Genomic DNA, 22,634 nt, shown 5'->3' on the forward strand with positions numbered 1-22,634 from the left:
CACTGTTCATTTAGCTAACAAGTCAGGGGTTGCATTTTGAACAATAAAAGAGATTTGATTTGACAAAGCCCAAGCACATATGGAAGGGGGGCTCTTCTTGTTTGGTGCATTTTATCATTAGTTTAGTTAATTTTGAGAATGCTATTAAATAATCAATGGCATGGAGTGACAATTTATATATTATGATACTGTTTATATATTATAAAATTAGCAAGTCAAATCAAATGCTCTTTTATAAAAGAGGCCCCTGATTACACTGTTTTGGTGGCCATAGACAACTCTTTGCTCTAAAGTGAAGAGGAGCCAGTGATGTTTAGTCAGTCTTACATTGGGTTTCCATGTGAGGATATCAGGCTGAGATGTTTCTGAATCAGATTTCATTAGAATTCTCACGTTTGCCTGCAGATGCTTAGTCCCCTCAAGACAACGCTGTCCCCCGTGCGGGCCCTAACGCACCCAGGAGGTGGATTGGAGAGTGCATTCTTAATTCAAAACTAGAGGTGTCTTAAAGGAAATGGTATTAGCTCTAATCCTAATATAGATATGAAAATGCCCTAAAGCTTTTATGTTGGCATGTAGCTATAAAAACAAAGGGGAAAAATTTCTGATTTCATAACTACAAGCCAATAACTAGTCTCAAAACTGTTAATCTTATCTGGATAACTACCCAGTAGCCAAGTAAAGGGTTCCCACTCGATCACATATGCAACATTAATCTAATAAGTTAAGTTCTTAAAGTAAAGTTTTATCCAGTCTACAGTGAGTGACTCCAGCCTTGCCGATTACTCCATTGTAGGATACCGGACTTTGGTGACATTGAGGCTGACCTTAGAGTCACCTCCCCCGCTGCCGCACTCTCCCTTGTCGTACCACCATTTGTTTTTCAATTTGTCCAAGAGGCCTTGCTCATTCAGTTTTAACACTGCCAGGTTAACAGCATTTCTTGAAACGATAAAACATAGCTTGTAAGAAAATGAACAGGTCCGTGAGAAATCTAATATGTTAGAATATTGTTTAAGAAATAGAGGGAATTATCAGTGGTTCATATAAGGGGAGAACGGAAGGGACAAATTGGTTGTAGATTTCACTAATGTGAAAGGGTTAGAGGCAAAGAAATATTAGAGGTGGTATGGAGGATACATCTTTCTAACTGTAGTGTGCGGGATGGGGACATTGTGTCATTGTTGAGTCAGAGATATACACATCCAGCATGCAGCTTAACATTCATCACAACTGACAGAGCAGCGTTTTAGTAGCAGATTAATTAGGGAGGTATTTGAGAATTACATCTGAGGCAATGCAAAGGGCACCACAAACCAGTGGGGAGGGGGGAAAGAGAAAAATATAAATGGAGGGAATGGTGAAAATGCACATTGACATTCAAATGGATGAACTCAGTATGACTAATATACCAACAGCTGTGCTAAAGAGAGAGGAGGAAAGTCACAGACATAGTCGACACAAGACAGATATGACCAGTGTGCACTTGAAGAGAGAAGAAGTCAGGTAGAAATGGAAAAGGAAACATCAGGGTAGGTGGAATACTATAACAACATGGAGGACATTGTTATAATATCCCACCCACCTTAATGCAGAGCCTTTAGGTGTTGCCACACCGTAGCCCTTAGAGTCCAGGTTTCCGCCCACTTTCATGGTATCACATGGTTTCCGTTGCTCTATGTACTCGTTCATTGTAGACTCAAGTAGAAAGGCAAATTTGCCCTTCGACTTTCGCACCCGGGACACCCCATCTGGAGTGGTCTTGGCAAACACTGAGGGTTCAGCTGATTTCATGTAAGACCACATTTTCTCATAAACTGCTATTTTGGAGCGCTGTATTCAGGGAGGAAAGAAAACAGACATTTCAGTAACATATTCACAACAGTAACAATATACAATCGACCACAGACATACACCTCAGCCAAGCACTCTTTATTTTGGGTGCTTTTTGGAATTTTTTAAGAAGTTAACAAAAAGTGTAAATTCTGTGATGCTTTTTCCTAACAATTTAACATCCAGATATCAGATCAGCTACTTGTGTCAGTTTTACCCTTTAACTGCAGGGACCACTGCAGAGGTAGAGCAATGGGCTTGATGCCAGTAGCCTGAAGTCTAACAATCTGGTCGCACAGCAGATACAAACTGCTGGTCATGTGGGAGACCTGGATTAACAACTGAACAAGTGATCTCTGATGTTTTACACTAGCACCTCTGTCGTAAGCACTAGGACAGATCTACATGTAAAATTTAAGTTAGCCATTGTCAAATAGTGTCTTGATTCCTGTAATGTACATGGTTTTCTTACGTAATCATATTTGCATCTAATGTGTCAACTGAATAGCAGCCTTACTTTTATGAACACTACAAGAGCAGCTAAACCTGCTGGTTAACACTAGTAGAGTCATAACTAGAGATTTGGTGGTTTGATCCAGGTACAACCAATGCATGCTGCTGTTGTGCCTTTGGGACCGTAGACTATATTGACCATATTGCATATGAAATGCGGTGTGTGAGTTGAATGGTGGTGACCGGAGAGGCCAGATTGGCTTGACTGGGTCAGTCAGGTAAAGTAAACATAGTGGGGATAAATATCTCACTCTAAAACTGATTTATTAATATTTTGTTTCCAATCATCTCTGTGTCCAGAAATCGGTGCCTCTAAGCAGCTCTGTGAGAGCAGGTAAACTAAAGAAGGCTTCTGAGGGAATTTACAAACAGGCCTGGCTTTATATACAGTCCCATAAATAATCTATTTGTACTGTAATGGACTGGAGTCATGTGAGTGAATCATACTTGACATATGCACAATTTCTGTTCACTGGAGTGTTCACACAAACACCGTGGACATGACAATAATAGCTGATGACAGGCCAACCATATTGTGAAGATGACAGGCATATTTTGTACTTACTTGAATATGCTTGTTTAGAATTATTTTGGGGCATAGCTATTTTCTGTTTTCTTTAATTAATGAATAATACCTTTTTAATTTGCAAACTCCTTAAAAGCATGTTCTATTTATGTGATCATTGGCATTGAAGCTTATTCAGAGCCAATATCAAGTGAGACTTGCTGATTAATAGTGGCAGTGAGTTCATTAATCAGCTACAGCAAGTGCTTACAATAGCATTTCCACTTCCTGGAAGAATTATGGACAGTATGTCATTCAGGTTAAAGTCACTGTCACATCTGTTTGGAAGCAGCTTTGACAAATCACAGGCTATTAAAGCTAGCATCAATTAGCACATGCTCACTTGAAAAAACAGGCTCTTATTGAGCACAATTCAGTAAGCTTGTGGTTCTCAATGTATTCAGTCCATTCATTTTTCTGTAAAAAGAACTGTACATAAAATCAGTTTTTGTTTAGTAATAGATTGAAGTAGGGTTGGGCTATAAGACAATTGATTTATTTCAATTATTGTTTTGATTTAATATTCCCTTATTGACATAAACTATACAGATTTCAATTAGACCCCTCCAAAGTGAACCCTGCACCACATGCTTTTGGCTGTCGATGGCTTTTTAATTGAGTGGCTGTGGACCACTCAATTAAAAAGACCCAAACTGATCATTGACGATTAGACATGACTGAATCTCCGTCTTGATTCAAATTCAATTACTTGCCAAGCCCTAGATTTAAGCCACTCTATTGGGGCTTAATGCTTGTAACTGTGTGCAGAGCAGGAGAGGACAATCAGTTACAAATGACCACCTCTACTCGGAGCTTTTAGAGCCCGGCTCAGCTTAGCTTCTTTTTCTGCCTGAACGCCTTTAAAAATGGGCCGGGTCACACACACGCACACACGCACCACTGCTCTTATTACACTTGCCATACACACTGGGCTACACTACCAAATAATAGTCCTGTTATAACAAAAGGGTGTCCTCTTTATTTTCCCACTTTTAACTGATGTGCATGTTTGCCCAAGTAAGACAGTATTGTGTTTGAAACTGGCCAATCACAACAACAGCCCAGAACTAAAAATAGAACTAAAGTGACTGACATTTCAATTTCTGTGAAACAGGACATTCCTCTTAAAAAAAACATCAGACTGCACTTTGGAGAGGCTGCAAATTGGACTGTGAATGATTGAATTGGAAGCAAACTCCAACCAGTCTTTGATTCTAAAAATGTGAAATGCCAGAGAGACATTGAACTTTTTCTTTTTTCACCAAATAGCAAGATAAGTTAATTTAATTAAGGTTTTCTACACAGTCTTTATTGTTTGTATGTAGCTGAAAAATGTCTTTGTGCTAATGTTTGAGAAAATAAATAATAATAATTCCCAGTGTTGTGCCAGAACGATAATAAAAACGTTCCTTTCACTTTAATTTATCAAGCAACACAAAAAGCACACCTTGGAAATTTCTCTGGCTGGCTGTTGTCTACTCTGATGTATGTATTGTATGTCAAACAGAGGCTTACCCTGAAGAATTCCTTAGTTGAGCCTGAGTCCAAGGTCCCATAAGCGATCTCTGTCTGCTTGGCCAGGTCCTCAGCGCTCTCGATGGGGGACACCATCCTCTCCACTGTGAGGAACGCAGCCAGGTTGGCGGTGTAGGACGAGATGATGATGAGGGTGAAGAACCACCACACTCCTCCAACAATCCGGCCTGAGAGGGACCTGGAGTAGCAAGCACAGTGGGCAAAGGTATGACACACAAACAAAACACACATTTTTCTCCCATTTCTGTTTGGGACAGTTTTTTATGTTGTTATAATATTCTTCATGTACACTTGTATCCACTACAGTATTACAGACTGATCCTACTGTGGCACGTTGCTTTGTGGGTACGCAGTCCAACATACTCACCATTACAAATTCTACAATGTCAATGCATATCTATCAGCTAACAGATTTTAACGCAAGTGAATCTCAAACAAAAGAAAAGTGCTTCAGAATTGCAGAATCCAGGCTGCAGGTATTAATTATGATCTAGTTCATCTGACTTTAAAAGTACTGCTTTCCACTTGAGATTTAGACTAGTTTGAAATGAAATTAGTGCATGACATGAAATGATCAGAGAAGTCGGAAACTGATGAGACATGCGGTTTCATTCAATTTTAAAATTAGCCTTGTGGCCAAATTGTTGGGTTTACTAAAATGTTACAGTTAATTAGTGTGTTTTTATCCTAAATGTACAATTCTTCTCTTCACGTCTATCATATGAGGTAAGTTAACAAGCAAAACAAGAATACTTGAATAATGAAACTGCAGGTTTGCAATCTCACAGCAGCAGAGGGGTAATAGGCCTTTCACTATCCCACTGAGCATTCAGGCTGTAAATATAGAGCATCCATTTACCAGGAGACACGGCCTAAAACATGCAACTCTCAGGGAGCTGGCACTTAGTCACAGGTTTAAAAGAATTTATTTATATATTTATGGTCATCATATGATCATGAAAAGAGTACAAATAAAAAGGTATGAATACAATGGCTAATGGAATAAAATAAAAGCACACAAAAATACTTTATATGCACCAAGATGATGAGCGTAAAATGAAACATGCAGCAAAAACACGGTAGCCCTCCAAGAATCATGTGAATTGTGAATGAGATGTGATGGCCCCTTTGCATTTTACAGCCCTCAGCATGGTGGATATAAGTTATTTTGTGGATGCAAGGCATCTCATCCAGCATGCAGCTTAACAACAAATGGATGCAGACTGCAGAGGAGTAAGGGGAGTGCAGTGAAGTGGGACGTGTGAGATGGACCGCAGCAGAAGCCACAGAGCTCAAAAATAACTAATATGCACCATGGCAGGATGAAGTGGTCCATACAGGACTATAAAATGCAGTGAGATGATGAGGACAGCTAACAAATGGAGAATGGACACAAAAATAACCAACCTTGGTGAGATATCGCATCCTTGCTGCATGAAGGCGCCCAGGGAGAACCACAGGCTATTAAAAATTCCAAAGTCATTTGGTGGGTCTGGGGGGCTTTGAGGGTCTTTGGCCTCATCATTCTCATCCAGGTGCCACTCATACGGACTGAAACGGCTGACCAGGAAAAGCACCACGCTCACGCCGATATAGGCAAACACTATGCACATCCAAATCTCATAGGCCAGAGGGTCAAGGAAGGAAAAGACGCCCGGCTTCGACTTTTGAGGCTTCTTTATCATAATCGAGATGCCAAGACTCATAAAAGGCTTTGAGAAATCTATCACTTCTTCTCGTACCAGTGTTATGGTTAAAGGAGCCACTGCTATATCAGCTCTCTGCAGAAACGGAGACAGGCACAATCTGCGTTATTCTCAACAATATACAAACCTCACACATTTATAAGCTAGTCACTTGTCCAAAATGCATATATCATTCATGTTAAAATCACACATTTTATAGATTTGTATAGGTTATAGGTTTGATTTTTTTTTTTTGCCCAAATCTACCTCAAAGTAAATAGAGAGTGTGAAGTAGATGCATTATGTGAGGACAACATTAAAGTCACCTCCAGACAGTCAGCCTCATCAATAACCTGATAGGTGTTTACTGTGCTGTGTTTAACATAAGACATTATATTAAACCTTAGGTCACAATCACAGCTACACCTACACCTTAAATCAAGCTACACCTTTAATCAAGACATAAGATGAATTATTTTGCTCTTGAATACTTAAATAATTGCAAAAATTGGAAAATGAGAAAATATTCAATTTCTGTAAGAAATATTTGTAAGAAAAACAAATATATTGAAATTTGCCCCAATGTTAACAGATGGATACTCACCCCATACACCAGTTCACCCACCATCCCGTTCCACGTCTTCGTCTCTGGGTCTCGGGCTCCATACTTCCCGTCTGGCACGATGGACAGTTTATATCTGATCCCAACATGCTTTGCAATTTCAGAAGCTAAATCCACACAGTAGCCTTCATATCTGTCATTCCCATCCATCTGCATATAGTTTTTCTTGTACATCACATACGGAGCTTCCTGTTAATTACACATAAGTGTTGAACTGCTTATGAAATACAAAGTACATAACCATGGCAAGAAGAGCTCATGCTTTACAAACATGAGGCCTTGTTGCACACAGCATGCATATATATATATATAGCAAAGGCAAAAGAGCAAGGAGCACACAGCATGGGACAGTAAGGGGTAGTAGTCCCTATAAAGCATTAGAGAAATTCAAATAGGGGTGAAAAGGCAAGCTGCAGGTAGAGTTAGCACGGGCTGCTGGGAAAGGAGAAAAACTAGGCTGTGTAGAAATAGGCAATACAGACACCAAGCAAATCGGATGGACTTTAAGGCAAGGGGGGCGGAAGGGTTGCTTGTGCTTTGTGTCAGAGCAGCGCACGGGTGGGACAGGCTGCACTAAGGAGCTTTCCAGTTCATAAAGTAAACATCAGTGACTGCTGATTGGAAGATGTGTGTAAATATTTAAGCCACATTATACAAAAATAAATAAATAAATAAAATAAAAATGCAATGGTTGTGATACATTTTGCCTGACAGGAAAACAAGCTGTTTTAATAACCCTACAGACTGCAAAAGCGCTACAATAAGTTCAAACACACATATGCTTCCCTATGCTACACTACAATGGCCCTGTACTAAAAGTATACTATAAGATATACCTCTGTGACTAGGGTGCTGCCTCTTACTGATGTACTGTTTGTCAAGCAACTGAATATATTAACTTACTATTTTAGTTTTTAGTATTTAGAAAAGAGCCTAATGAAAACTATTATGTACTATTAATCTACCATTAATGCACACACTAAGAATATTACATCCCTTCCTTATTTTTCTCGATTGATGGCAATGTTAGTAAATGAAAGTGTCATACCTTTTAATATAAGGTTGACATTTCATCAGTAATGGCATTTTCTTTAACATTGTCTGAATATACATGGCATTAATCCACAAAAATGAAATATGCATCTACAACAGTCATTATTACTCAAATCAAAGACCTGACAGTGAGAAAAAGGTGTGATGACAGCTCTTCTGTAACATTTCCCTTACATCTGCTGGTCCTGTCTGGCCTGCTTATGAGGACAATGACTTGGCTCACTCTGAAATGGACACATATGATCACATGATTCTGAATTTGCATAAGATGCGAACATAATAAGCAAAGTCAGAATTAACAAAAGTCATTATTTTAAATGTAAGATAAGGCGCACCTTATCGTACATTTAAAAATGGCCTATGGATTTGTTTTTCTATCTATATTATATCGTCCTGTGTACTCTAAGCCTGTTAATACTTAAATATTTTAGCCTGATCTTGTTAAGAAGAGGGATAAACAACCAAAGGCTGTCACCCTTGGCTGTTTATATCCTCTCTTTGGCCAAATGCTCCTTTTCATGATGAATTTGACTTTCTACAGCGGCACTGACAATTTACTTAATGAAAAGGAAACATTTTTACTTACGTACAGACTTAATGAAAACACGATGATCTATGTCCCTAACAATATAATTATCAAGAGCCGGTATTGTGACGTCACTACTACAACAGCCACCTGATCAGATAAAACTCAAAATGCTTTGGCACCCACACGGATACAGTTTGAAACACCTCTTGGTGAATCGACTGTTTCAACATGTAGTGAGTGGATGGAAAGCAACGCAAAACCAAAATAATTCTACCGTCCCAGGACAGATTGCAACAATGGACACCATGACCTTGAGTGGCAGAAATCCTTAATATCAAAACTATTATAACCTGCTTTAAAAGTGTACCATAATAGTAGTGACCACAATTGTTTCGGTTTTCCACAGAAGAGGACTCGTTGGTGAACTGCTGATCCATTATATAACACAACTTTTCAACTCGTTCCAGGTAACCAATCTGGAAAAAACAAGAGATTGACAGTTAGAAAGCATTATACATTTTTACAGATACAGCCTTCCAAGTACATATGAGTTGGTCGGCTCTATCTGCACAAGACAATATTGAGAGCTTGTAGTGTTGTACTGGGCCCTCTCACTTTTTCATGCATTAGAGCAGAGTAGGTGTAATCTATTCCCGGCTCACTTACATAACAAGAAAGCTGCACTAGAGGAGCTCTTGAAAAATGATCAATTTAATAGTAGCTAGGCACACTTTACAGTCTGGTAGTGCTCCTTTGTTGCAGATGCACTAGACTATTTTACATTGTCAAAATAACATTGAAGAGTTTAGAAATATATTAATATTTTACAAGGATTTTCTAATTCTGGTAGTATTCATTCAATTATTCATCCATAGCCAATCCATCTAGCCTTTTAGAGAGTTGGAGTTATTCATCTTGTTGACTTAACATGTTGGTGGAATTGGGTAAATCCTCACATTAACACGATACATACTAATTCTAATCTGGAAGTCCTATGTAATCATTTTGGTTTGGGAATTTCATATTTTTTCTGATGCTTCAAAGCCATTACAAGATTTTTTTTCCCCCTTTGACACTGAGCTTACCATTGGATAGATGGTAGAGAGAAAGTGCACAGTTTACACAAACCTGAAAATTACTAATGCTGCAATTTAAATATATCTTACTCACCAAAACGTTCATCAGGTTATGGGTTCCACTTAGTTTCTTTAGGAAGTGATATAGTCTTTCAGAAAGCCAAAGTCTCTGTGATTGAGGCTATATTTTTTATGGAAGACTTAATCCACACATGGTGCATTGCCTAAATATAGTGCAAAACACATAGCTGCTGTTGTTGCCTAATTTAGCAATGAAGCTGCAATTGAAAACAAAAAATTTTGTGTATGGACAGATATTAATTTTGCCATTGCTTGATTGTGTTACCAGCATGAACATGCTGGCAGAGTTGTAGCCTTGCACAGCTCGTCTCTGTGAGCACACAGTGGACATTTTCAACTCAGAAAGAACGCAAGTTCACATGATTAAGGCTTCACAAAGCCTGCTACTGGCAGTCCCTTTACAAATCTAAATAAAATTAGGACCCGTGTGCTGTCTGAAGATAACACAATCATTATCTAATTTGATAATTTCATCACTATTTCTGCCTGCATTAACATACCCTCCTGGGCCCCCCTATCTTCATCTCATACACATCAATGGTGTAGTTAGCTCTCCGTCCAAATGTGTCAAACTGGATATTTCCTGTCATCCCCTGAACTTGGACCTAAAGAATCAACCAAAGAAGATATTTGTTTCCATGGCAACAACAAGTGAAAGAGGAATTCTTTTACTTCTCTGTTGTTTAAAGCAGCATACCATTTTAAGCGCTCTCTCAATGTCGATGCCTTGACTCCAGGGCACTGCGGGATTGGCCAGGCAGTCCCCCGCACTGCCCCGCCGGGACACATCCACCCGCTGCCGCCGCAGGTATCGGAATGCCTCCGCAATCACCATGATGGCATCATGGGTCAGAGCTGATGTGTACTGAACCCATGAAAGAAGAAGAGAAGTCATGCACACTGCACTATTTCAGTCCCATGCAAAATTAATAATCAAGTTTTTCCTATCTGGGATATTAAATTGTATGCACATCTGTGCTTTAAGGTGAAGCTATTTAACAGCCACCTCCGTGAGGAGAGTGTCTTTGACATTTTTCTCTTTGAACTTTTGAGATAAAAAAAATATCCTTGATTATGTTAAATAAAATGTATGGCATCGACATCTCCACCTTACTGACCTTCAACGGAGTGTTTTTGGCTTCAGGAAATTCTCTTTCATCCAAGCGCTCCCAGCGCTGGAGGAACTGCTGCACAACGGGACTGTCTGGGTTGATGATCTGGAAGCCGGTGATGTTGGCTCCACCAGCAAAGACCCTATCCAGGCTCATGTTGGAAAAGCCCTGACAGCAAGCCAGAGAGAACAAGTTGATATGTTTTCAATTAGTGTTATTTTAAACATACAATAAGAGTCAAAGTCAAACTTGCTGCATATGGCTTGTAGCTTAAAATATTTGCCTGACAAGTTGTAGTTATTTACAGTGTATATGTACTTTTTGGGGATGCAGATGTACTTTTTTGGGATGCAGAAATTGCCTTTGCACCACATTGCATCACATTTTTGGGTGTTTGGGTATGTTGCTGCATTCTGCTCTTACCAGGTTGGCGAGGATGTAATGGTATCCTCTGCTGTTTTTTCCTGAGGTCACCACCTACAGGAGGAAGGAGGACACCATGAGTCACTTCAGAGTACTTCAAATTGTAGCATGGAAACAGAGAGTTGGACTTTTTAGGGCCGTGGAGAAGTGTGCTGTACTTTTGTGTGTAGGAGACACAGAGCCATGAACCATGATGACAGTGCTTGTTCCTTTGTATTAACTTCAGCATGTAAAATAAGGTCAAGGTTCCTGCCTGAACCATGTTTTCACTGTGCAGTTCTCACTGTTCTCACTTGTGTTAGACACTGATTCAGACTTAATTAAACCCAGAATCAGCTCCTGTCTCGGCAGGCGACCACAGAAAGAGATGTTGTATAAACTATTCATCAGCCTGCCTCTGTTTGGATTCTCTATTGCACAAGATCAGACTGAAAACTTGGAGGTGGTTACTTATTTTTTCTGTCTTTTACTCACTCCTCCACAGTTTGCATAACCAGTGCTGGAATCATCTGAATATCAAATGGCCAGTGTGACTGGTTATTGCACTTACTATGTAGAGAAACATGATTGTTTCAAACCTTGGAATGGTGAAAGAGCGCAGTTCTCGGATTTAGCGGAATAACAGTTTGGATGTTATAGCACTTATCATATTTTATATTACTTTTTATTGAGATCACTGAAGTGTGGCCAGTAACCTAATGTATACTTGAGCTACATTAATGTACAGTTGAAACCAGATGTTTACATACACTATATAAAAAGACTAAACCTTTCCTGTTTTAAGTCAATTAGGATTACTAAAATTATTTCTATTTGTTAAATGCCAGAATGAAAGAAGGATTTTTAAGACAATTTTTCATTACTTTCTTCATAGTCAGAATACAGTAAGATTACTTTGCATTTACACAATTTGGAAACACCCAGATGATGATGTCTTATCTTTGGAAGCTACCGATAGGTTTATTGACAACATCTGAGTTACACACCTGTAGATGTATTTGAAGGCACACCTGAAACTCACTGCTTCTTTATGTAACATCATGAGAAAGTCAAAAGAAATCAGCCAAGATATCAGGAAGAGAACTGTGGACTTGCACATGTCAGGTTCATCCTTGGGTGCTATTTCCAAATGCCTGAAGGTGCCACATTCATCTGTTCAAGCAATTAAGCATAAACACCATAGGAATGGTGGAAAGGAGACAGGAGGGTTCTGTGTCCCAGAGATGAACGTGCTTTGGTCTGAAATGTGCATCAACCCCAAAACAAAAGCAAAAGACCTTGTGAAGATGCTGGCTGAAGCTGGTAGGAGTGTGTCATTATCCATAGTGAAACAAGGACTGTACCGACATGGGCTGAACGGCCACGCGGCAGGAAGACGCCACTACTCCAAAAAACCCATAAAAAGCCAGATTATAGTTTGCAAATGCACACAGGGACAAAGACCTTAATTTGTCCTGTGGTCTGACAAAATAAAAATTGCAAATGGATCTTCCAAATGGACAATGACCTGAAGCATGCTGCCAAACTGGCTTAAAGATAACAAAGTCAATGTTTTGGAGAGGCCATGACAAAGTCCTGATCTCAATCCTATTGTTTGGGCAGACCTGAAGTCAGACCTGAAAAGGCATGTGCAAGAAAGGAGGCCAACAAACTTGGCTCAGCAACACCTGTCAGGAAGAATGGGCCAAAATTCCTGCCGACTCTTGTGAGAGGCTTGTGGAAGAATATCCTAAATGTTTGACCCAAGTCATACAGTTTAAAGGCAATGGTACCGAATACCAATGAAATGTATGTAAACTTCTGACTTGGAAGAAAATAATGAAAACATTTCTAAAAAAGCCTACTCTCATTATTCTGGCATTTATCAAATAGAAATAATTTTGGTAATCTTAATTGACCTAAAATAGGAAGAGTTTAGTCTGATTTCATGTCAGACTAAACTGAGAAAAAAAAAAGAGAAAAAAAAAAGTTTTTATATAGTTTGTATAAACATCTGGTTTCAACTGAATGGGTTTTAGATCAATGAATATCATGATGCACTGGTCTACAAGAAGCACAAGCCTCCTAATCATTAAAAAAGATGAAAGAAGTTACTGTAATACATTGGACAGCAACATCTGGCAGTGAGCATGAGACAACAGTTAATTCAAATAATCTTCAAATAGTCTTAATATTGAAATTCAGCTTCAGTTCTCACAATGGTAGCAATGCTTATTTTGTACTTTGCTGTGATTTTCTGCTACTGTCATCTGAAAGTCTTTTGACATATGTGCCTGATCCACACCTGTGCCCTCCTCAGTCTGCAATGTCTCAGGAGACTATGTGTCCTTGATATGCCAAGGTTGGCCCTGAGTAAACACTCAGAGGAGACGTGGCTAATCCAATTACGGGCCGTGACATGTGATGATTTTACTCATCTGTACAAGTGAAAATCAGCCTCCAGAGAGCTTTTGCAGCCTAATATTTTCCCAATTGTCCAAAACGTGTTTATATTGCCACTTGTGAGGGAGCTGCTGTGTTCTGAGTGTAGCAGCAAACTACAACCTAATGAAGCTCTGACGCCTAAAGAGAAAACAGGCAGTGAGAGCAGTTTGTCACGAACACAGGGAGGCAGAAAGCTCGCACTTTTCTGTGGACCTTAACTGATGCCTTCTCTGCTCCAGCCAGCCTTGTTTAGCGGCCATAATGACTGACACACATACTTAAGCAGGCAAACAAACAACTAGTTTTTTTTTCTTAATAAAATTGAAACAGAAAAAGCAGTGAGGTACATGTTAACAAAAAATACCAATCACATTTTAGACATTCAAATAGTTGCATGAAAAACAGATGATTTTCATCCAGTAATGATCTGTTTTGTGTCTGAATTTTAGTAGTGCCACTTGGCTCCAGGGAGACTTTTTGTGGCGTAAATGAAAATGTTCACCTTGAAAATTCCCCTGACAGCTGCATTTTGTTGGCAGCAGACAAAACACTCACCAACCATCTCTGAAGTATAGATGGAAGTGGCTTTAGCTTCTCTTTGGCTGACAGTAAAATATGCTATTATTGTGGAATTCAATTCACACAAACAATAATGTTATGGCAAGAATAGATGACTAAGTAAAACGGACCAATCAAGCAACTGCTGTTAAACTGTGGACTATTACATCTGTTGTCTGATTAAATGCAGTTGTTACATAACTGACATGTTGCTAATTTTCATATTTCTTCCATTGACTAAACAGGTTGCTAGAAAGCTGTATCCATTGTGTACTGCACTGAAATTTCTGATGCTCCACTTTGGTTCTCCCCTGACGTTTAGAGCATGAGCAGGCCCCATGACACAATTGTCATGCACTTTTCAATTGTTGAAATGTACAGTAACACTTATGTTTCAGTTACTTATGTTTCATGTATTAGAAACATTGCCAGTCAATTTAGTGCCATAGTTTTTCTTTCTTGCAAGATAACCCAAAAAGTCACAGTAGAACTCTGTAGATTGAAAAGAAAAATGTATGTACAAAACCCAGGACTATAGCTAAAGCAGAAACTAACAGGAATGTCATTAAGACCAGGTCAAAGTGAAGACTGAAGACAAATAAAAAGTAAGAAAAGTTGAACACTACCACTATACAGTAAAAACATGGGCACAAGTGCACCTAACAGTTGTAAGATCGCTAAAGATGATACTTTTGGATTTTGTTTTCTAAAGGTCAGTAATGGGCCAAGAAAAGCAGAAGGAACTATTCCCTTGAAGTGGCCTTTCTTGTATTTTTTATGCACTAGACCAAAGTCTCTTTTAGTTCAAGGGAATACTGAGATAAAAGCCACAGTATATGCTATCTGTCCTTACTAATAAATAAATCTAAACATGTGCAATGTAAAGGTCATTTCAGAGCCTCTGCTAAATGTTGCCACTGAAGGCCAGTCCACCTTTCAGTCCAAAATGAAACTACTTCACCACTCCTGGATTGATGGTTGTAAAATGCAGCACAGCCAGCCATGGTCTAAAGAAGATGAATTCTAGCCATTTTGGGATCTATTTGACATTTATGGCCTGCACTGAAAAACTGACAGTCATTATGTGTGCCAAATATTGCATTCAGTTGACTTTGTCTTTGTTTTGGAATAAACAGGTCCAATCTTCACTTCACTTTGTGACCCAGGAATTAAATTGATTTGTAAATAGGTTAGAAAAGAATGTCACTAAGTACTCCAACCAGATGCTCAGTGAGAAACATCTTATAAGCAAAAAGAAAGCAGTTTTCAGGATCAATGGTATTTATGCTGTCTTATCCAATCTTATCGGATCTTCTGTATTCATCACAGAGCCTATGCAAATGCTAAGGGCTAGGGATACACAGATAGTGATACCAGCAAATCAGTAGGATACTACATTGTTTTACTTGCATTCATCAGTGTTGGTACTAAATAACCGAGCACTGAACATTAAGGAATTGACCATAAAGAGTGCGCATTAACTGGCAACTGCCCATTAAGCTCGGCTTTCTGATTGACTAAATCATCTAAATTAGAAGTGACTGTCTTAAATGGTTACAGAATGATGTCAGCGCAGTGCTTGTGTTTAGTAGCAGGCTAATGTTGCTAAGTGGTGTTGATGATTCTTTGCTTGTGAATGCTTATTGCTTATAGGTGCTGAAAAACAAATGGTTAAACCTCAACCACCTCTTTCTGTCCTGATTTGAAAACACGAGAAATCAGGCTATGACGCTTTTATAATATTGAATGTATTAAAGGATACATTTTATGCAAAATCAACTTTTGGCTGGGTAGCCATTTTTCAAATGAAAATGTAAATAAAAAGCCAGTACTTTCTACTGTGAAATGCAACTATGAAAAGGAGGTGGTCCAATTTATATATACTATACTAAGCCTTTTTAGACACATTTTGCAGTGTACAATGAACCAAATGTGGTGTGATATTGTACTTCCAGCTTCCAAAATATAATCGAACAAATCATGAACAGAAGACAAATAAGCATGACACCGCAGTCTTTTAGTATTCACCTCCACCACAAGGCTACAACAAGAAATATGAGGCCATCTCTGCTGCAAGAAGGCATAAAACAAACTCCAGCAGACTTAGCGGAGGCATTGTTCCCTTCATTTGCCAGAGCTCTGAGCTGTGTCTTTCCACCTGTCTGGAAAAAGGAGAAATGCACTGCTATTTTTGAGTGTAAAGCTGTAGTATGAGCCTGGATCCTCTCTGGGGATTTCACTCTAATTAAGCAGACTGCAACCCAAGTCCTGTGCAGAGCTGGCAACATGCCCAAGTGCCTTCATGAGGATCTGACTGGCCTCCTACTGATGGAGCTGTCTTTTTGTTTCAGTGATTTGTCTTCTGCCAACTCGCCCAAATATGGAGCCAGCATTCGAATGTTGTTAACTGTCCCCATTCACCATTCTGACTAATTATGGGACAAAATATGAAATATTTGATGAGGGGCTTGTATGCCAATAGAGTACACATAAAAAGAGCAGACCATCAGGTTTTAGAGTATAATTTTGAATAAAAGGCTGAAGCAATAAATGAGAGAACTAGAAAACTTTTATGTTTTTGGTTCTCCAAATATACCGGTAGGCATAACTCTGCTCATCCTCTTTTAAATGTCCTCACATTACATCAGCTGCGTGTAGTCATTAAGCTTTGGCTATAGAAATATAAGCAATAATTTAAAGTACACTGTAAACCCTAATAGTATTCCTTACAAGAAAAAAATGTAGTAAGTTTACTGAAAAGTCATTCAAGTTGGCTGTTTACTGAACATTGTCAAGCAACATTACAAGACTTAACTCAATGACGTTACATACAAAATGTAAGTATTGTCACAACTTTCCTTTAAATAGTAATATTACCCACATAAACTATTAAGTTTACTAAAAGTTGACTCATGATGTTCCAGTAGGCATCCACTAGGACTAGATTAGGTCTAAACCAGGTTTTAAACCAAGACTAGACCAGGACTAAACCAGAAGTTCTAGACCAGGTCTAAACCAGGACTAAACCAGGAGTAGACAGGACTAGATGTTGTTAACCTAAGTATGGTAAAAGCAGATTAAAAAAAATAAATAATAAAAATAATAATAATAATAATAGTAATAATAATAATAAATTTATGTAACTACAGTACACCTTTTTCCAAAAATAAAGCTACTACTAGCAACTAAGTGACACATTATCCCACCCCCCTTTTAGAAGTTTCTATGACGTCTTTCTCTTTGATCTTGGTGGTATTTTGCTCTCCAGTCACCGGAACAAGGGAGACAGAGAAAAACTGGACAAACTAAACATTTTTCAGCAAGAAGAATGTTTTTTAAAGGAGGAAAACGTCCGGCACTCCAGGAGTTTGCCAAAGCCCACAGACCCACTAAAGGTACAGTAAATGTGTCCTGGAATAGTGAAAGACCTGGAAAATAATTGACCTGTTTTTCAGACATGGAAAATTAGAAAAATCCCAAATGTTCTGTAAAATGTAGCTTTGTCCTTGAAAAGGTCTCTATCCATTGCCTGCTAGATTATTGGAGATTGTTACTGCTGTCATTATAGTAAAAAAAACTGTTGAAAAATCTCACCAAAATGCAGGAAATTACACTTAATTTGTACACATTTTACCTGCTGTAAGCATAACCTTGCAATCACACAGGGTAAGAGCAACCCTAGGTCCAGTAGTCATGTGGCGCTTGTAAACCAGTCAGCTCTTTTGAACGGTTCCTTTACGTGAACAGTGAGAACCGGATCTTATTTTTGAAAAGAACCAAATTTTTTTTTTTCAAATTTGTTTGCATTTTTATACTGATTTACAATGTACCAACACAAGAATAAGCACAGAAGCACAGTAGACTCAATGCAGTTTTAATAGATTTGTTAGACATTGTGGACTCACTGTGGACTTTGAATATAGTTAGACTACATCTTTAGCAGAAAAACTATATAAATAAAAATAATTCTAAATATATGGTGGTACCATACCAGCTTGTCAAAGCCTAATCTTGTCAGATCTCAGAAGCTAAACAGGGCTGGGCCTGATTAGAACTTGGATGGGAGACCACTGGGAATACTCGGTGCCACAGTGTGACACCAGTGGCAAAAACTGTTGTTGTTTCCCTAGGCAAGACACTTCACTTCACCCTAGTATGAAAGTTGTACCTGCATGAGTTAGTGAGGGAGTTAGGGTCATTAAAACCCGGGATAAGATAAGCTGCAGTAGGAGTAACTAGCTGGGGGATGTATGGCAACCTGAGCACTGTCCTCTACTTTGTCCTATTTTCTCATCAGCAATGCTATTCACATGTTGTCCCCTGTCCCACTCCCCCTGTGGAGTGTATCTCTTTCAGATGCCCCGATGACAGCTGGACCCTCTCCTCCTCCCCGCCTGGCCCTCCTCCTTGCCTGGCTCTCCTCCTCCTCGCCCGGCTCTCCTCCTCCTCGTCTGGTCTTCCTCCCCCTCACCTGGCCGATTTCTTGTGTTGTCTGATTTTTCCTGTTGTGTCTGATTTTTCCTGTTGTGTCTGATTTTTCCTGTTGTGTCTGATTTTTCCTGTTGTTTTGTTTTTTGTGTCTTGGCGGCACGGTGACTGAGTGGCATCACTCATGTCTCACAGCAAGAAGGTTGGTTCGATCCCCGGATCACCAGGCCTTTCTGTGTGGAGTTTTTCATGTTTCTCCCCGTGTCTGGATGGGTTTCCTTCGGGTACTCCGGTTTCCCCCATCAACCAAAACATGAACGCCCTTCGAGACAACTGTTGTTGTGATTTTGGGCGTTACAAAAATAAATGAAAATTGAATGAGTGCATTGGTGGTGGTTGTAGGGGCTGATGGCGCAGATTGATGTGCTTACTTCCATCAGTCTGCCCCAAGGCAAGTGTACAATAGTAGCTTAACACCACGGAGCATGGAGTGAATGAGTAATGCACTGTAAAGTGCTTTGGGTGTCATGAAAGGTGCTATATGAATCCAGTATTTAATCAACTAATTAATTCATTAAAAAGTCATGATAATTTAAACTTTTAACTACCGGTAAACATTTTTCCTGAGTACTATTGTATTTATGTTGGTGTTCAAATGAAGAGAGCTTAGAAATATTTTACTTTTGTCCTTTTTATACTTGGTTTTTGACATTTGAGGAGACCTTGTGCTTGTGTGTGTCCCAGTGATGACTGCGCATAAGGTTAGCAGGGGTTAGCTTTGGCTCATATAACACTCCATATTACATAGTACAGTATGTTTTTTATGTTTTTTTTATGAGGCTAATTACAAAGTTATTGATGTAGTGTTTTTATTAGAACAAATATAAGTTTTGCTGCTTAAAGGAGTGCTCTGTTTTATTTTTTTCACTTAAAAAAATTAAACAATTATATATTTTAAATTAATACCATTAGTTAATAAAGATGTTGTGTAACACAATTCAGTAAAAAATAACATTGAAATGAATATCAAAGACAGATAAAGATAAAGATAAAGATATTTTGACAGTCTCTTTACAGCTGAAAGTTTTGCTGTTGTTGGTTTATCCTCTGGTTCAAAAGGAGCTGCTAATGGAAGTTTCTGCTCTGAGACCTAACCACATGAGGTCGATAAGGTGATGAGGCTTTTGTACATAAAAAAAGACTACAGTTCAGTGAAAAGGGTAAGAGGGCATTTTGTATTTAAGAGGACTGTGTTTAACAGCTTATTACAACTCAGAATATTTTAATGTTTTCTCTTTCAGACATCTGTTGATCCTCAGTCTCACGTGTCTCACTCTTTGGTGACTTAGTTTACAACGTTTTATATTAGTTGGCAAATTATTTTATTAAAATAATTTATATGCATAACAGCAGAAAGGAGAAAGCATGGAGTGAATTAGCTGGAATTTGGGGAGTGAATTGTAAGTGTAATCTGCCTTTTTATGAAGATGCAGTATGCCACACTCCCTTTTAGTGGATTGCTGCACAGGCATATCTATGGGCAAACTGTGGCCATTGCCTCCACTGTAAAACTTGACTCAAATCTATAACAGATCTATGAAACTCTTTAAAGCTTTTTTATTGTACAGTATGTCTACTCATCTTTTAAATGTAAACAGTATTTGATATTTTTTCACTGATAAGGTTTCACAGTGACTAATTGTTTCTTTTTAGGTCTTTGTAGCAATGGTCATGTGAGATGCTTCATTGGCGTATTCTCCAATAAGATGGGAAAACATGGAGGAAGACTCAAAGAAGGAGTGCATCAAGATGATTTGAAAGTATATTTTAGCCTTATCAAGAAATACTGGTGGTGTGCCAGAAAATATAAATGTGTTTAATACAAGCCCAATCATCTATCAGTATTACTTATCCTGGCCTCTACTCATTATTCTCCATCCTAGGTAAAGTTGGAAACAGCACCGATGCTATTTAATTATTTTTTGCTGACACACACTTCAATTGAATCCATAACTGCAGGTTCACGATATGGCACAATATGTGAACGCCTGGCGCAATAAGTGAAAGCTTTAGGAATTCTTCTCGAAGCAACATTTGGTTTGGTGATGTTTCACATATCTGCTGTATGGTCTCAGTTCTGATTTTGTTATCTTGAAATGTTGATTGTCCAAAAACTACTGAAATAAGGATATAAAACTACTGTTTGCAGACATGAATGTTGTATTCATGTGAGAAGTTTTGTGTTTTCACTTTAGTCAGAATTATAATCTTAAACCTTTACTGGAGAATTAAGTAAGGAAGTCAGAAAGACTTGGTTTAAGTTAACATAATTTGCTGAGCACATTTGCACTATTTTGACTATTTTTATCTTTTGTTATAATTCATACATATAGAGACGTTTTATGTTGCAGACTGCACACATGTCATTATGCTTTGATTCACCTGCTATTGATTTCACTGTTAAAGGCATTTTTGCATTTTCAATGCTGGTTCATTTTGTGCTTAAAGTTTGAGTTCCTTTTTAGCTTAAATTTGAAGTAAAATTACTAGGAATACTTATGTAGTCATTAGGGTTGAATTTATCACTACTAATATGACATTAATTTACAATACTAAAATTGAGAAAGTAACCTTCTACTTATTCACTTATTTAGTATGTAACATTACATTATTTTAAGTAATCATTACTACCTAGTTGTTAGTTAACAAAACTTTGTGTACTTGTGTGTGTATGGTAGATATGTTACTATGCTAAATTAGGACACTCGGTTTCCTGAGTTGTGGATTTAAACTAAAAAAGCTATATTTATTGTTATTTGGCATTTTTTTAAAATCAAATTAATCTGCTTTAAATACATGATCTGATAAATTAATCTTTTGCACAAAACCACCATATATTAATCATCTATTTATTTATATTTTATTGTTTGCGGTCAACAATATGACACTTTCCATCAAACTGACAACTGTAACAGCTTAAGTTTCTTTCTTACAGACATTCCATAAAAATTAGAAGGACACAAACTATCCTGTGTGTTAAATGATGAGACCCTATTACATTACCCATATTCAAGCAAAACAAAACTGCATTGTCCTTAGTGCATCCTTGTTGGAGTTGTCATCCTGCCAGCTCGCTCACATATGTTTCTTGAAGTTGTTTTTCAAGCAGGATTTTGCTTTCAACTTGATTCTGCTTTGGAGGTACAAGCTACAAAGAAGTCTTTAAACACTTTGATTTAGAAATCCCTCCTTTTGCTGTCGACCCTTTTCTCTGCTCACATGCCACTGGTGATTTACTTGTGTTGTAGTTTTGCTACACGCTGCAGCTTTTACACATCTTTGATTTTTTTTTCAGTACTGTATTTTATTTATAGCAGTCATACAGTAAGAATGCAGAACTTGAGCAAGAAAATGTCTGCAAAGGCACATTCATATACCACTATGATATGGTGTTTATATAAAATGTTGTTGATTGCTGTGGGTTGTTTGTTCTTAGTCACTTATAATAGAGGCCTTAAATAAGAGATAATATTATTTAGAAACAAGGACATTCAAGACTACAAAAACAACAACAAGAAAATAACGTGGGGTCCATTACAGATTAGTCCATAAAATTAGTAGTATTTTGTCTGTTCAAAAATGACCTTTCCTTGTCAACAAATCACCAACTAAATTACCAACTAAATTAAGAATAACTTCTTTTGTAATTGTAATACTTTATTATCAAGGTTACTTCACAATGAGAAAAATACATGTAAAAAAAATATATATATATATATATATATATATATATATATATATATATATATATATATATATGTATATATATATATGTATATATGAAAAGGGTATGTGTGTGTATGTATATATATATGTGTGTGTTTGTGTGAAAGTTTGTGTTGTGTTTGTGTGAAAGTTTTACTGTAAGTACTGTAACACACTGTACAGTAAGTAACATTACTGATAATATAAATAGTCTCTTGTATACAGTCTTGTATCGCTCTGGAATCTCTCCAGCGTGAGTTTAACCTGGTCACATTTATTATTTAGTGTTTTCTTAAGCCTGGTTGTTTAAAGGAGATGCCAGTGCACTTAAAATCCATAAGAAATGTCAAGGCTTTTCATCAAATGATTAATGATAGCACACGGAGGCGCTTTATTAACACTTGAGCTGTGTACCAATTATGAGACACAGT

At 38.0% G+C, this 22,634-nt stretch overlaps 1 protein-coding gene across 1 annotated transcript in view; it reads right to left on the reverse strand.

Annotated features, from left to right (window-relative positions):
• The window catches only part of LOC117381289 (glutamate receptor 3-like), a 67,330-nt gene that overhangs the window by 3,772 nt on the left and 40,924 nt on the right, over positions 1-22,634 (reverse strand). Inside the window, 11 exon segments of the mRNA XM_055226770.1 lie at positions 828-942; positions 1,586-1,833; positions 4,427-4,625; positions 5,855-6,228; positions 6,737-6,943; positions 8,704-8,727; positions 8,729-8,812; positions 9,994-10,098; positions 10,191-10,358; positions 10,612-10,773; positions 11,029-11,082. Coding sequence (XP_055082745.1) covers positions 828-942; positions 1,586-1,833; positions 4,427-4,625; positions 5,855-6,228; positions 6,737-6,943; positions 8,704-8,727; positions 8,729-8,812; positions 9,994-10,098; positions 10,191-10,358; positions 10,612-10,773; positions 11,029-11,082 — 1,740 coding nt within the window.

This window comes from Periophthalmus magnuspinnatus, chromosome 14 (genome assembly GCF_009829125.3).
Source record: "Periophthalmus magnuspinnatus isolate fPerMag1 chromosome 14, fPerMag1.2.pri, whole genome shotgun sequence".
NCBI classification, from domain to species: Eukaryota; Metazoa; Chordata; class Actinopteri; order Gobiiformes; family Gobiidae; genus Periophthalmus; species Periophthalmus magnuspinnatus.